The sequence below is a fragment of the Symphalangus syndactylus genome, chromosome 3 (assembly GCF_028878055.3).
Source record: "Symphalangus syndactylus isolate Jambi chromosome 3, NHGRI_mSymSyn1-v2.1_pri, whole genome shotgun sequence".
In the NCBI taxonomy this organism is placed as follows: Eukaryota; Metazoa; Chordata; class Mammalia; order Primates; family Hylobatidae; genus Symphalangus; species Symphalangus syndactylus.
The window spans coordinates 40,120,019-40,135,735 of record NC_072425.2 but is presented as its reverse complement, the minus strand read 5'-3'; the positions used below and the strand labels follow the sequence as shown (position 1 = coordinate 40,135,735).

Sequence of the window (15,717 nt, the reverse complement as noted above, 5' to 3'; positions counted from 1 at the left end):
GCATGAGGGAGGGGTTGCTTTTAGCAAGAACTGTATCCTACTGTGGAACCTCAATCAAGTCCTTGACCTTCCTGAGCCTCATTTCCTTGTCTGTTGAAAGGGTTAGTGAGGATAGAAGAAGAAGCCCATATGATGTGTTTAAACAGTCCTTGGCAATCAGTAGGAACTATTTGTAACAGATGGTGGCTAGTATTAAATGTTAGTTCTTATCTCTTTGTACTCCCTTTGCTTCAAAAACATTTATTTTTACCTGATGCGTCTTTATATGAAATGCTTGCAGAGAAATAAAATTCAGATATAAATATATTAATGTATGGTTCAGACACAAAACTGCACTGTCCAGAGTCCCCATTCAGGGAAAGCTTGTTGCCCAGCTGTGGGTAGACGGCCTCAGGCATCAGCAACTCTGGGTTAGTCACAGCAGCAGAGAGCCATGTAGGCCCTGGGGCATGACCTTCCCAGGGCAGCCCATATCCAGTGATTGATTGAGAGGGCTGGGGTAGGTGGTGTCAGGAGGGAGGCCTTGGGGGAGCACAAAGGGCTGGATGTTTCAGCTCGATGAAGAACAACTCTAACAAGCTGCATATTCTCTAGAGTGCCCCACGGGGTTGGCCCTATATCACAGTTCAACTCCTCCCTCTGCCCAATCCTGCATCTTCCATATCCCTTCCACAGGTATTGAGCCCTCATAAATACCCATACATCAAACTCTATTTCAGCCTCTGCTTCCAGACAGTCTAACCTGCAACAATATATATCCTTCTGATTATTGTTCTTAGAAACTTAAGAAGAATCGCCACCCAATATATCTAAGAAAATAAATAGCTTTCAGATGCTGCCACAAACCACTACCAACTAGACAGCATGGCACAGTTGAGCATGTGGTTATCTGGAAAGCATGAACCCTGCACTCTCATCCTGCTTAGCTGCTACCCGGCTGGGTTGACCCTGGGCAAGTCACTGCCCCTCTCTGGGCCCCACTTTCCCCAACCATAAATTGACGAAATTGCAGGAAATGACAGGTATGACCCCTTCTCTACCAGAGGCTTGGATTTTTTTCATCTTCTCCTCCCTTACCCCGTGTTGAGCTATTTCAGAGTTCCCTGGCAGGGAAGAGCGAGTGAGGCTGCCTTACCTTCAGGATGACCACCAGCAGGCCAGCGCTCACAAGAAGAGGAATGAGGCTACTAATGAACCAGCTAAACCAGAGGATGCTGTTGTCCAGGCCCATGATCCGCATGGTCTCTTTCAGCCGCGCCTCCTTCTCATACACGATGCCCTTGACGATCACAGCCACTGAGTAAATCCAGGCCAGCGTCATGAAGAGGGGCATTGACCGGCTCATCACCCGCAGAAAGCTGGAGGCCCCAAGGAAGGACAACGGGAGAAAGAAAGACACACGTGAGCCAGGGTGATGGGCCAAGGCCTCTGAGCCTGCATGCTAGAGGGAGCACCACATCTGGGCCACAGAAGGAAAGGCCCTCTGGACTCTGAAATGTACATATGATCCAATGCTTCACGAGCAATGCAATGTAGAGAGAGAAATGAGGCTAACAAAGTGTTGCCAAACCAAATTTCTTTGGGGGCTTGCTTCAGTAACTAGGTAACTGTGAATCATACTTAAAGTAAAAGCAGATTATTTTAAAGTACTAAAAACCAAAACAAAAAAACAACTCATTCTCTCACAAAAGTTCAACATCTCCAAGGTCATCTCACTATTGACTTGCTTATCGTAACTCTAATCACAGCACAGTCATACATTTCAGGCAGCTCTTGTCAACGTTTCAGATTCCAAGCTAGAATAGAAAATGCAGATGTGCAAAGTAAAAGGGACACAGATTTGGGACCCTGAACTTGAGGTTCACATCAAAGCTTTACCATGCAGGCACATACTACATGACAACAGGTACCAGCTCTTAATGCCTCTGAACTCCTGTGCCCCGTCTTAAGACATCCTTTCTAGAGTAAACCTTAGCTTAGGGGTCTTTGTAAAAGTCTTCCTTTGAAAAATTCCATCCAATTGTTTAGAAGGTGAAAAACAGGATAATTTCTGGTGACCTTGAAAAGCTATAGATAGCCATACAAGGAAACACACTATTCAATGCAAAACAGAGAACCAATACAAGGAGAATCCAGCTCCTCCCCCATCCTGATCCACACACACACACACACACACACACACACACACACATCCCACCACCACCACCACCACCAACAGAGAATAAGAGAATTTCCAGAATCTGGAAGAAACATTACATATTTCAGATATTTGCAATAACTACACCTCCGCCCATTCTCTTAGAAGAAATCATTACATCCAAAGGCATAGTTCCCACAATGAGAACTTGGCAGCTTAGTGACTCAGCACTAAAAGATTTTCTAAAAAGTCTAAGAGGAAGAAGCTTTGTTCGGTTTTATTTGGGTTGTTTTGAAATGTGGTTTACCACCTAGGGAGAAGAAGTACACACATTTACATAAACTGTGCTTTTATAGTTTAGACGCTGTTTCTGCTTCTGGGGGTATGTGTGAGTATGTGCTTGCATGTGTTTGTCATGACACATTTTAAGCTTGCAGATTGAGCAAATCTTGACCAAAAGGGTAGAGTGTAAAAAATTAAAGTGATGGGCTGGGCGCAGTGGCTCACACCTGTAATCCCAGCACTTTGGGAGGCCGAGGAGGGTGGATTGCCTGAGCTCAGGAGTTCAAGGCCAGCCTGGGCAACATGGTGAAACCTCGTCTCTACTAAAATACAAAAAATCAGCCAGGCGTGGCAGCATGAGCCCGTAGTCCCAGCTACTGTGGAGGCTGAGGCAGGAGAATCACTTGAACCCGGGAGGCAGAGGTTGCAGTGAGCCGAGATCGAGCCACTGCACTCCAGCCTGGGCGACAGAGCGAGACTCCATCTCAAAAAATAAATAAATAAATAAAAAGATAAAAGTGGCAACCATGGGTGAGAAGGAAAGAGGTTTACTAGTGTGTCCACATATATGTATGTCTGTCATGTGGCTGCAACTGTTGACAACTTACATCTGGCATCTTATTTCCAGATCATTCACACATGCATGCACATGCACACACATATACACACCCCCATCTGGCACAGTATAAACTGTTTAAATACAGTGGCTTGCAGGTAACTTACATGTCATCAACGTAACAGGGATAGGGCATCTGTTGCATATAGACACCAGTTTTCTTCTCGGTGCCTGTCAGCACCCTGATGATTGCCTGCTCCACCACATCCTGCAAGTAGGCGAAGCCCCCCCAGACATACCGCATGTCCTCAAAGGGGTCAGCTCGAGGACCAGGGTCCCAGTACCTAAAACCAAACCACAGGTAATCAACCATTCCTTTCGAACCACACAATAAAAAAAAAAAAAAAATCACCCAAAACCCTACTACTCTTACCAAGCCCCTTTTTCCATTTTTGTATTTTTTTTTTTTTTTTTTTTTTTTTTTTGAGATGGAGTTTCACTCTTATTGCCCAGGCTGGAGTGCAATGACGCGATCTTGGCTCACGGCAACCTCCGCCTCCTGGGTTCAGGCGATTCTCCTGCCTCAGCCTCCCGAGTAGCTGGGATTACAGGTGCCTGCCACCAAAATTCCTGGAATACCCTTGAGTGGAAATGCTAAATCAAAAGATACTGATATTTTATGACCTATGAAAGACCTTCCAGCAAGGCATGTACCAATTTCACCAAAATCATGACACCAAGTTGAGTTTTTTTGTTGTTGTTGAAATGTCTACCAAATTCTTAGTTAAAATAAAGTACCTCTTGTCCTAATAGGTGCTCTGGACCTCCCCAAGACCAGGCTGGTGTGATGGGATTCCACTTACCCATCCTTGATTTTATTTGTCCTCTCCACATTGTCAATGTCCATTCGGATCTTGTACTTGACATGATGGGGCAGCTCAATGCTGCCTGGAGTAATTCCAGTGAACACAATACCAGCCCAGAACTTCCTCTCATCCAGCAGCTCCATGGACTTGTTGATGAGCTGGACTTCTGTTGCTATGGGTTCTAGCTTGTTCAGGTTGACACACTGATAGAAGAACAGCCTTCGTGAGAACGTTGGCAGCCAGGACAACAAGCAGTGGCTGAGACAAATCCTACACTAAGGAGGCAAGGGCTGACTACACCATTGCTCATCCTCTCTCTCGAATCCTCTCTAACATAGTTTTCCAATCTTCAACCAAGAATGGAGGATTTTGGTTTTTCACTGCAATTTAAGAGAAATTCTAAGAGTAATTTAGAGATATATTATTTATTGATTTTGTGGAGGAAAAAAGGTTAAAATTATGATCTCATCTTACTTTTCTGTTTTCTTAGCAATTCTGAGTCAGCAACTAACCAACCAACTAAACAGACCAAAACACCTCTTACCCATCCCTACTGATATAATTTTTAATATAAAATTTTAAAAATTTAATTGGACCTGAATTAGATTTTAGGTAAGTTTCACAAATAATGCCTTTTTAAGGGAATGCTTTGCTACCATTAGTCACTGAGATAGGAAAACCTAGAAGAAAATGGGTAGAAATACTCTCTTGAGCCTATATAGAATAAGCTAATTTACTAAAGCTAGAGTTTATTTACTCATTCAGCCACTCCACTAACATTTATTGAATGCCTTTTGTTACCAAATCCTGTGTTAGGCTTGAGGGATACTTTTGTAAATGAGACTATACATTATTTCTAAACTTGCCTCCTGCCTGAACCTTATTGTAACATCTCAGAGAAAGAAGCCGTTAAGTCTTTTCTAAATGATCCAAGCAACAGATTCACCTCCATGAAGCGAGATATGGTCCGGATTGCCTGGTTAGTCTCGTTGAAAGCTTCTCTCCAGGTGTACGAAGAACCATTACTGGACTGGACGTCCTCTGGGTGCTTGGCCAAAAATGCCACGATGTCTTGGGCTGTCCAATCTAAGCCATCCAACTGCTGTTCCCAAAAGTGGTCATTGCCCCTGCTGTCCAACAGCATCTGCCATTCCAGTGAGAAAGTACAAGTAGTAAACACCAACTAAATCTTGAGGAGCACTATAAAATTTACAAAATACTTGCATATACACTGCTGTTGTTTTATCCGCACAGAAAACTGAGGTAGATGACAGTGTCCCTATTCTATATGTGAGAAGACTGAGGCTGAAGGAAAAAAAACAAACATGATTTTACCCAGGGCTTGGTCAGAGTATTACTAGATGTGGAGCTGAGACTCAAAATCAGACCAGTCTGAATTCAGAGTCCATATGCTTTTCACTATACAAAACATCTCACTTAACAGTATTAACTACAGTAACAACAACAATACTTCCTTTATATAGTTACTATGTTGAATAGTGTATACGCTTCACCTCACACAACTCCATAAAGAGGGCACTTTTATTTTTTTGCCTTTTGCTGTCGTTTTGATTCAGTGTCTCGCTCTGTCGCCCGGGCTGGAGTGTAGTGGTGGAATCACAGCTCACCGCAGCCTTGACCTCCCAAGCCCAAATGATCCTCCTATCTCAGCCTACCAAGTAGCTAAGACTACAGGTGCACACCACCATACCTGGCTAATTTTTAATTTTTTCATAGAGACAGAGTCTTGCCATGTTGCCTGGGCTGGTCTTGAACACCTGGGCTCAAGCGATCCTCCCACCTCAGCCTCCCAAAGTGCTGGGATGATGACAGGCACAAGCCACCAGCCCAGTGAGTATCCTTTAATATTTCCCATTTTATACATGAGAAAATTGAAGTTCAGAGAGGTTAAGTCTGTAAGATTAGGTCACACAGCTATTAAGTAGCAAAGCCAGAATGAAAGCATAGGCCCTCTGTTTCTAGTGAACCTCTCCCTCCCCACTGTGTTCTGTCACCTTCCTCTTTTGAGACACCGTCTGTTAATCCCACATAAAACCCAACTCCTTCTTACTGATTAGTTTAGAAAAATAATGCTGCTGGTTAAAACAACTGAAGTACACTCTTTTCCAATTGCAGGACGTACAGGTCATGATGCAAAGGAGGCCTGTTTCCATTTCTTGTTCCTCACATGGGTCAACGCGAAAGAGAAGGACAGATCAATCCGCTGCTCGATCAGCAGATCCAGAGGGGCCGAGGCAGAGGCCTGCACAGATGTGCTGCCAGAAAAACAGCAGCTGCAAACTCAGCAAAAAGGAGACGCATTTGCAACTCCTGTCACAGCTTCGAGAGAGAAGATGAAGCCCTGGTTCTACCGAATTGGAGTCTCTAAGGGTCTGAAAACTGCTGCTTTTTAAAAAAATTGGTCTTATTTTCACTAACATTATAAGTTTTTCCCCCCTTGCAGCTTTGTATTTATTATTTTAATGGGAGCATAATGATTTTATAGAGTATACATAATTTCATTAATTATTCCTATAGTGCTGAACATTTAGTCTATTTCTAATTTCTCACAATAACAATATAGCAATAACCTTTTCTCTCATACGGTGACTTCTCTGAAATTATTTCAGTAGGTTACATCCCTGGGGGTGGGTGGAATGGCGGTACACAGGATAGCACATTTTAAAATGGTTCTTGAAATTTTCATTCCAAATTGCTTTCCAATAGAGAACAGCAATTTATACCATCACGAGGAAGGTATGTATGTATTTTTGTTAACATAACAGACACAAAATTGTACCTCACAAGTTCACAGAGGCCAGGGTTAGCAATTCTGAAGCCATTTTATTTGGAACAAACAAAAGCAGAGTGAAGAGACGCAGCCTTTAGGGTGAAGTCGGCCCTACCCCGTATGGCTTCTGAACAACGTGGCCAAAAAGAACAGCAAGACTAGAAAGATGTGCCCACTGAGATCGCTGAGCATGTGGCCTCTCTAGGGTGCTAGCGAGGAGCAGGAGACCTAAGACTGCCCGCAGGGGTGGAGGCAGAGAAAAAACAAGGCCCAAGGATGGGGGGCTAAAAGCAGCTCAGAAAAGAGAGCAAATCAGTGTCAGAGGGTTCCATGACCCGCCCAAGAGAGGTGCCCTGGACCTATGGGGTGAGGCAACACAGGTAGACAGTGCCAGAGAATGCAGAAGATCAGAGCTACCCCAGCAGAAGCAGAAGCCTCAGCCATCACCTCGTGTAGGAGATGCCAGGCTGCAGGGGGTGACAAGCTCATGTCTGTGGAATTAAATAAACACTCTTTAAGAGAGGGAAGGAAGGCTGGGCGTGGTGACTCATGCCTGTAATCCCAGCACTTTGGGAGACTGAGGCAGGTGGATTACTTGAGGTCAGGAGTTCAAGATCAGTCGGCCAACATGGTGAAATCCCATCTCCACTAAAAATACAAAAATTAGCCGGGCACAGTGACACGTGCCTGTAATCCCAGCTACTCTGCAGGCTGAGACAGGAGAATTGCTTGAACCTGGGAGGCGGAGGCTGTGGTGAGCCAAGATCATGCCACTGCATTTCAGCCTGAGTGACAGAGCAAGACTCTGTCAAAAAGAGAGAGAGAGAGAGGGAAGAAGCGAAGAAAACAGTTGGAAGAGGTTCCCTTTTCTTCTACCCACAGGCTGATGACTCCCTCATCATCTGTCTCCAGCCCAACCACCCTCCTCCACTGCAGACCTCAGTAGCCACTGGCCTACCGGACATCGCTACCACCCACCCAGCTAGAAATCAAGACTCGCTTTGATGCCTCCCTCTTTCACTGCTCAACCACTAAGCAGTCACCAGGCCTCATTTCTTGCTTTATGCCTTGGCCACTTGGAGAGCCTCCTCCCTGGTCTCTGCCTTCATTCTTGCCTCGTCCCTCTTCAATTCATCCACCCCATCAGAGTAATGTATCTACATCTCCCCTTGCCTGGTCCCCTAGAGCTTAAAGTAAAGGTCCTCAGCTTGACACACAAGTCCCTCCAGGGCATGCCCATGCCTTTCTCTCCGGCTCCAGCTCCCTCATTTCCAAGTGCACACACTGGATTTTCCCAGCTAGATTCCTGATGAATGCCATTGCCATGTTTACAAGGATCTTGTCCTCTAAGAACCGGGAGCTTACGAAGAGTTGGAGCATCTAAGGCAAACTCAGTTTCAGACTAAGGAAGCATCTATTTGCCCACAAATCAAAATTCACTGAGTCACTTCACAGGGCCTCCTATAACCCTCTGAGAGCCAGACAAACAGAAAAAGTCCAACTAGTAGAAATATGGATTCCAAGGAGAGGACCAGGAAGAAAACGCCTGAAGCCACACTTAGGTCTACGGGGCTCGATCATATAACCCTCCTTTAGAGAAGAGACCCCACTTTAATGGCATGAGCTATATTATTAGTCAGTGTGAATCCATACAGATCACTGTTTATGCTTTTCTCAGTACCTTTGTTTTTAAAGGTACTTCCTCAGTAACCTGCCTCCCAGCGGATCAGGGAATAGTCCTAAACTTTGGAAGTGTTCCCACCAGGTAGGTACAGCCTCTAAAACCCAGCTGCCCTTAAAGTCAATAAGCTTCAAAACAAGAAACCTAGCAAAATCCTCACCTGCTTCTTAAGGGGAGCAGAGCCAAAAGGAAGAGGCCTCCCTCACCATCGAAATAGGAAATAGTCTTACGATTCTCTAACTCAGCCCAAGGCAGGAAGATGTGATTAACAGCACTCAGGCTCAGGCAAAGGAGACATTCTGTTCTCGCTCAGCCTGCTCCACATTTGAATCCAATTGTCTCTAGAGCACTTACCCCTTTCAAGTGGCTCTGAAGCACTAAGTGCATTTCCCCTCCACACAGTAACAGCAGCTCATCATTCACACAGTGCCCTGAGAATGAGTATCTCAGGCCAGTCTACATGTAACATGATGCTTTTGCTGCCACACCTCTTTCCAAAACCTACCAAGACATAGGGACGTAATGAAGATGCTGTGGCTGGCTGAGAGGCTACAGCCAAAAATGAAAATAGTCAGGGTCCTGGAATTACCCAGCTCTACTTCCAAACACCAGCCCTCACTAGGTTTTGCAGAAAACTGCTATTTGACCACGAGTGGCATGGATGCTGATATGCACAGCGTTATCTCGGCACCATGGCCTGTACTTCTGGAGAGGTGGTGCCCTGTGACTTTAGCTATGCTCACTACATTCCCCCAGCTAGATAAACTGAAAGAATTCTCACCTCACTCACACCTGGCAAAGTGGCCAGAAACCTCTCCAGTATCAAGCAGGCACATGGTAATAATGGGAGGGACACTCACCCGGACAAGGTCCATTTCTTGGCTGTTCTCCATGAAGGTCCAGATCTTGGGGCTGAGTTCCTCCCACATGCCTTCCAGATCATGGAACACAGCCAGTTCCTGGAAGGTCTTGTTCACCTGGAGTCAGGTGGGGAGCCAGGGACCGCAGAAAAAGGAGGAGAAGCAGAGACAATGAGCGCCTTGGCTCCTCCCTGAAAAGATACCCCATCACAGCAGCCCTGCGCCAGTCCTCCCCATCCCCAAGAAATGCCTGCTTGTAACTGTGATGCTATACCCAGGACTGGGGAGCTGGCCCAGCTCTTGTCTGCATCAGACTTGAGGTTTTCACTCTGGGAATCCCAGAAGAGCCGTGAGTATACTTAGCGCACACCTCTGAAGCTACCTTGAGTTTTTTGCCCCCAGTTCTGGGGAGATTCTGGGGAGGGAGTCTTGGGCTGGGGGCAGCTTACCTCAGCCATGACCTGCCTTGTGGCTGGAGTGTCAGGTGTATACAGGATCTTCCCAACGAGCAGCGGCTTCAGAGCTTTCCAGATAATGCGGGAAAGAGGACTAGACTCCAAATTCTTCATCAAATCATTGCAGTAAGGAGCTACAAAGAATAGGAGAGACAAATGCTCATATGCATGGTCATATACTGATAGAAACTTACAAGGGCTTTGGAGCCAGACAGTTCTGAGTTCAAATCCCAGCTCTACCACTAATAGTCATATAATAAGTAACTTATCTGAGCCTCAGTTGGCTCCTCTGTAAAATTCATAACATCTATTTGGAGAGATGTGGAGAAGATTACCTCAGATTAAACTGAGATATCTATAAAGAATGATGCTTGATAAATAATCAGAGCTTATTATAACATCAATGACGGATAACTCACAACTAAGCTGATCTGGAAAAATGTTTTCGTGAAGCATAAGCCCTCCTAATTCCAGATTCACACTCTCATGCCAGCCTCACCATTGTTTTCACTGACAACTAACATGACCAACATTTAAACTGACTCTTGAGGGGCAACCAGAAGGCTGAATTCAGACCTCAGTTTTCAAGCAAAAACCAAAATTTGGGGCCGAGCACAGTGGCTCACGCCTGCAATCCCAGCACTTTGGGAGGCCAAGGCGGGCAAACCACCTGAGGTTGGGAGTTCGAGACCAGCCTGACCAACATGGAGAAACCCTGTCTCTACTAGAAATACAAAATTAGCTGGGCATGGTGACGCATGAGGCTGAGGCAGGAGAATCACTTGAACCCAGGAGGCAGAGGTTGCGGTGAGCCGAGATTGTGTCACTGCACTCTAGCCTGGGCAACAAAAGCGAAACTCTTGTCTCCCAAAAAAAAAAAAAAAATTCTCAGCAGGGCGTGGTGGCTCACGCCTGTAATCCCAGCACTTTGGGAGGCCGAGGCAGGCGGATCACAAGGTCAGGAGATGGAGACCATCCTGGCTAACACAGTGAAACCCCGTCTCTACTCAAAATACAAAAAAAAAAAAAAAAAATAGCTGGGCATGGTGGCGGGCACCTGTAGTCCCAGCTACTCGGGAGGCTGAGGCAGGAGAATGGCGTGAACCTGGGAGGCAGAGTTTGCAGTGAGCTGAGATCGCGCCACTGCACTCTAGCCTGGGCGACAGAGCAAGACTCCGTCTCAAAAAAAAAAAAAAAAAAAAATTCTCTTTAATTAACACAAACCAGTATATGTACATTTAACAAAAACCCAAATACAACAGTTGTAACAGACAAATGGGTTTGGTTATCCAGCAGGATCCCTGATTTTTAAAAATTCATTCTAAGTTTTTCAGGGATTTTTAGATACTAAGTATCTTCTATATGCTGGAAAGATAATATATATATATTTTTTTAATGAGGATGCCCTCACAATTAAGTCTGTCATGGAAATGAAGGCTTCCTTGGGTCAACTTGCAAGCTGGGGGAGAGGAGGAGATGGATTTAATTAAAGTTGCCTACAATACCATCCTCTTCAGGCTTGTAAAGCAACTTGCGAATGTCTGGAGTGCTTTACTCCAGAGAAGAAAAGGTTCTTGTGTTACAATAAAGTACAAAACCTGCCTCACTCAGTATCTGAAAGACACACCTGTGGTTGGAAATGGAGAAAGTTTCCCCTGCATCAAGTTTTCAAGGAAAAGGATGCCATTGCCTAAAACTGTGACATTGGATCCCTGCTGCCACGAGGCATATGGCACACGGGCCCACAAAAGTGCTTAAGTGTGGGGAGTGGATATGGAGACACAGGGTTCTTTAACACTGCCTTGCAGCTAAGAATGGGAAACAAAGAGCAGATCAAATGTCTGAGTGTGAGAACACACACGCCACCACTAACAGTTATTTTAGAGAGCACAGATCCAGGCAGATTTGGGCTTCAATCCTGGCTCTTGTGGATTAACTCTGATGTGGCTCTGACCAAGGCACTTAACCTCTCTGAGCCTATGAAATGTGGGGTTAAAGAATCTTCCCTGCGGGGTTATCATGAGGGTAAAATGAGATAACTTAAACAGAATGCATAGTGCACAAGAAATTCTACTTAAATGTTAGTTTTTTGTTGTTGTTGCTATTATCATTACTATTATTTCTTTTTATGTTATTATAAAGCTTATCTCAATGGTAATATTAAGACCAGTATATCATCCTTTTTAAAAATGCTTTTCTAGCTTTTTTGAGTTATAACTGACAAATAAAAATTGTATATATTTAAGGAATACAATGTGATGTTTTAATATATGTATACATTGTAAAAGGATCACAACAATCAAGCTGTTAATAAATCCATCACCTCATAGTTGTCTTTTTTGTGTAGTGTGAACACTTCAGATCTACTCTCTTAGCAAATTTCAAGTATACCATACAGTGTTACTAACTATAGTCATCATGATGTACATCAAGATCCCAGGAACTTATTCATCATGTGAAACTGACACTTTCTACCTTATATATATTCCATATATAAGTGAGATCTTGCAGGATTTGTCCTTCTGCCATTATCTCATTCTTGATCACTCTGGAAGCCGCCTTTCTACATCCCTCAGAAAACCAGGAGGTTGGCTGTCAATCATTCATTCCATTGATAAACACTACTGTGCACCTGAGATGTGCCAGGCTGCATTCAGAGAAATGGGAACAGGTCGCTATTCAAGAGAAGCCTCTCTCCTCTAGGAAGAGCTCAGTCTGGTGGGCAAATGGGCATGTAGACATCTAATGCTGCTACAGAGGGAGGAGACGACACAGGCCAAGGCCAGAACTAAGGCAGGGATGGGGTTGGGGACAGCGCTGGGGTCTGCACAGACACTCACTTGTAGAGTTGTCGTAGAAGGTTTCAGCATCTTCCTCAGTGCCATTGCCTCCAAAGAGGGCTTTGTAGTTGTTGTCCTCATACCAGTTGAGAGACTTGATCTTCAGCCCCCCTCCCTCAGGATGCCCGCACACAATACGAGACACAGCCTGGTAGATTTGGGTGGAGGAGCTGGAGCTGTTCACATTGGTCAGAAACATCACCTCCTGTCGCATGTCACTCCAGCTTCTCATGCTGAACAGCTGGCATCAGGGATGGGGAGGAAAAGGAAGTGCAAGGGTTGGGGATGAGAAGAGAAAGAAACATCTTATTTTCTTGACCTCTCAAAAGCCATGTCCCGGAACATATTTTGTCTGATGTCATCTCAAAGCCTTGGGATGAGCTTGCTAGAACCCGGCTACCCAATCTGTGGTCCAGGGACGAGCAGCATCAGCATTACTGGAGACATTGTTTGGAAATGCGGATTCTGAGACCCCTCTGCCAACCTGCAGAATTCAAATCTACAGCTTCACACGATGCCCAGGTGATTCCTATGCTCACTAAAGTTTGAGAAGCACAGCCTGGAGTTAGTGAAGCCCCTGGACCTGGGCTTTGTTTCACCGGGATTATCTTCCAGTTTATAGATGAGAATGCTTTCTCTGAACAGCTACATCTGAGTGTGGTTGAGCCTATCAGGAACTGCTCTCATCCTCCATAACTGACTCACTTCTAAAACTCCCCGAACTCCAATGTGGAAATTGAGTAGCCCTCTCCCCCTTGGGAGAAAAGGGACTGTATGTGAAGTTCCCTATCTTGGTCTCAGTGAAGTGTCAGGCAATGAAAAAGTGTAAGGTGAAAAACTCGACTCTGGGCCGGGTGCGCTGGCTCACACCTGTAATCCCAGCATTTTGGGAGGTCAAGGCGGGTGGATCACCTGAGGTCAGGAGTTCGAGACCAGCCTGGCCAACATGGTGAAACCCCATCTCTACTAAGAAAATACAAAAATGTTGGCCAGGTATGGTGTCAGGTGCCTGTAATCCCAGCTATTGGGGAGGCTGAGGCAGGAGAATTGCTTGAATCCAGGAGGCAGAGGTTGCAGTGAGCCAAGTGCCACTGTACTCTAGCCTGGGTGACAAGAGCAAGACTCGGTCTAAAAAAAAAACAAAAACTTGAGTCTGAACCCCAGCTATGTCCCTTATCAGCTTACAACCTTTGAAAAGTCATGTCATGTCTCTGAGTACTCAACTTCTCCATGTTTCATGGAGCTCGCTGAGACACAACTTGGCTTGGTTTTGGTAACCCTGGGGGGCAGTAGATGCTTATACCATGGTCTGGACACTGCCCTCTACTCATCATCAAGACAAGAAAGCTAAAACAGTGTGTGGTGAGGCACAAATCCTATGCCACGCAAGAGGGTGCCCTGCACAGAACAGCCCCAACAGGGTGAGTCAGAAACCCCAGGCAGCCAAGGTTGTGTCTGTGACTGCCACTCAACAAGCATCAATGACCCGGGCAGCGATCTGTCTTACATACAAATGTATTCTGGCACTTTGTGGAGTTCTCGGCCCCAATGCTATTATGAAATATTTATAGAGTACTTTGTATTTCCCAACATTTCACAGTAAATCATTAATAAACCTCTGTATTCCTTGAAATGTCACTGCATGTTCACACCGCCTGGGAAGACTGAGCTATAGAGCACAGAGGGGAGGGGAGGGGCCACGAGGCCCTGCACCCAGCCTGGAAAGCTCCATATGCCTAGATTTCAACCTCACAGCCTGCTGGTTCCTGTGAGTGGCGTGGTCCAGCACTCTCTAGGTCCTAAGCTTTGCCTCCTGCCTCCAGAAGGGAACTAGGTTCTCCAGAGGTGGGTCAGAGGCCACAAGGATTTTTTTTCTCCAGAGAGGGGGCATCTAGCACACTCCACAAGAACACAATTAGGTGAGGCGGACAGCTTTTCCCAACTTTATCTTTTCATAACCTGTACGGGGAATACAGACAGAAAAGGGACAGGGAGCCAGGTCATTTTGCCTTTTGTTGCTTATTGAAACAGCCCTAGAGATTTTTAAATAATAGTGAGTCAAAACACTCACTTCTCTTTCCATAAGCAGCCTCACCACCATCCCACCACTCCCCAATCAAAATAACAAATTTCTTCCCACATAAAGCCAGCAAATCTTTCTAAAGAAGCACCATAAATTATTGAGTTATTCCAAACTATTGACTCTTCCCAGCACCCGTTTCAGGGGTACACTCTTACTCTTTCTCCTACACCTCAGCTCACACTCCAAACTTTATCTGGGAAGTGCTTCCTGACTCTCAGGGAGGGATGGCTCTTCATCCTTTAGCCCATGGATATGATGGTGATATTTGAACATCATCGGTTCAGTGAATGAATGAAACCCACTTACTGCTTTCTCAATCCAGCACAGTGTCCTTTGTCCTTCCTTTCCCCCATCCCAGTCTCTTCTCAACCCAACAACCAGAGTGTAAACAGTCTAAACTCTAGATCACATCATGTCCCCTCCTTCAAGCCCTCCGCTGGATTCTCATCTCACCCAGCAGGAATCCAAAGTCTTGCCAGGCCTGTATGGCACTCACCTCCTCCTGCTCCGAGCTCCTCTCCTTCCCCCACCACTTGCTCACTTTCCCTGGTCCTTAAACACATTCCTTAGGCATGCTCTAGCGTCAATGTCTTTGTATCTACCATTCTTCCTGTTCAGAGTTTCCTTCCCTCACCACAGGCATGCTATCATCTCCTTCAGGTTCAACTGTCACCTTAGAGAGAGCTTTCCTAATCACCCCCTTTAAAAAAGCACCTTCTCATGCTCTATGCCCCTTACCCTGCTTTTTCTTCACTGCATATATCCCTCCTGTGGCATTGTACACTGACCTGTTTCTGTCTCTCACCCCATATGCGCCCCAAGAGAACAGAGAAGTTAGCGTGTTCACTGCTGAGTCCTCAACACCTAGCAATGCCAGGCAGCTGGTCGGTGCTGGGTGGACATCTGAGATGCTGCCTCACTGTCCTCCCTTCCCATCACCCAGATGTGAAACTCATGTCAGCTTTCATTCATCTTATTCCTCAAGTCCTCATTTCCTCCCAATTTCCAGGTTCTGCTAGTGCATATTTTCTTTCTTGGAAGGTTCTCCTTTCTATTCCAGTTGCTACTGGAGTTTTTCACGAAGCAGGCAACAACACAGGCTTTGGAATCCAACAGTTCTGGGTTTGAATCCCAGTTTTGTCAATTAACTCATTGGGTGACTGGAA

The 15,717-nt window shown here is 45.5% G+C and overlaps 1 protein-coding gene across 1 annotated transcript in view; it reads right to left on the bottom strand.

The window, feature by feature from the left end:
• The window catches only part of ABCA1 (ATP binding cassette subfamily A member 1), a 147,696-nt gene that overhangs the window by 46,994 nt on the left and 84,985 nt on the right, over positions 1-15,717 (bottom strand). Inside the window, exons 9-15 of the mRNA XM_055271609.2 lie at positions 12,469-12,709; positions 9,623-9,762; positions 9,174-9,290; positions 4,788-4,985; positions 3,839-4,044; positions 3,143-3,319; positions 1,136-1,358 (exon numbers count right to left, since the gene is read on the bottom strand). Of these exons, the coding sequence (XP_055127584.1) occupies positions 1,136-1,358; positions 3,143-3,319; positions 3,839-4,044; positions 4,788-4,985; positions 9,174-9,290; positions 9,623-9,762; positions 12,469-12,709 (1,302 nt within the window). The remainder of the gene's footprint in view (positions 1-1,135; positions 1,359-3,142; positions 3,320-3,838; positions 4,045-4,787; positions 4,986-9,173; positions 9,291-9,622; positions 9,763-12,468; positions 12,710-15,717) is intronic.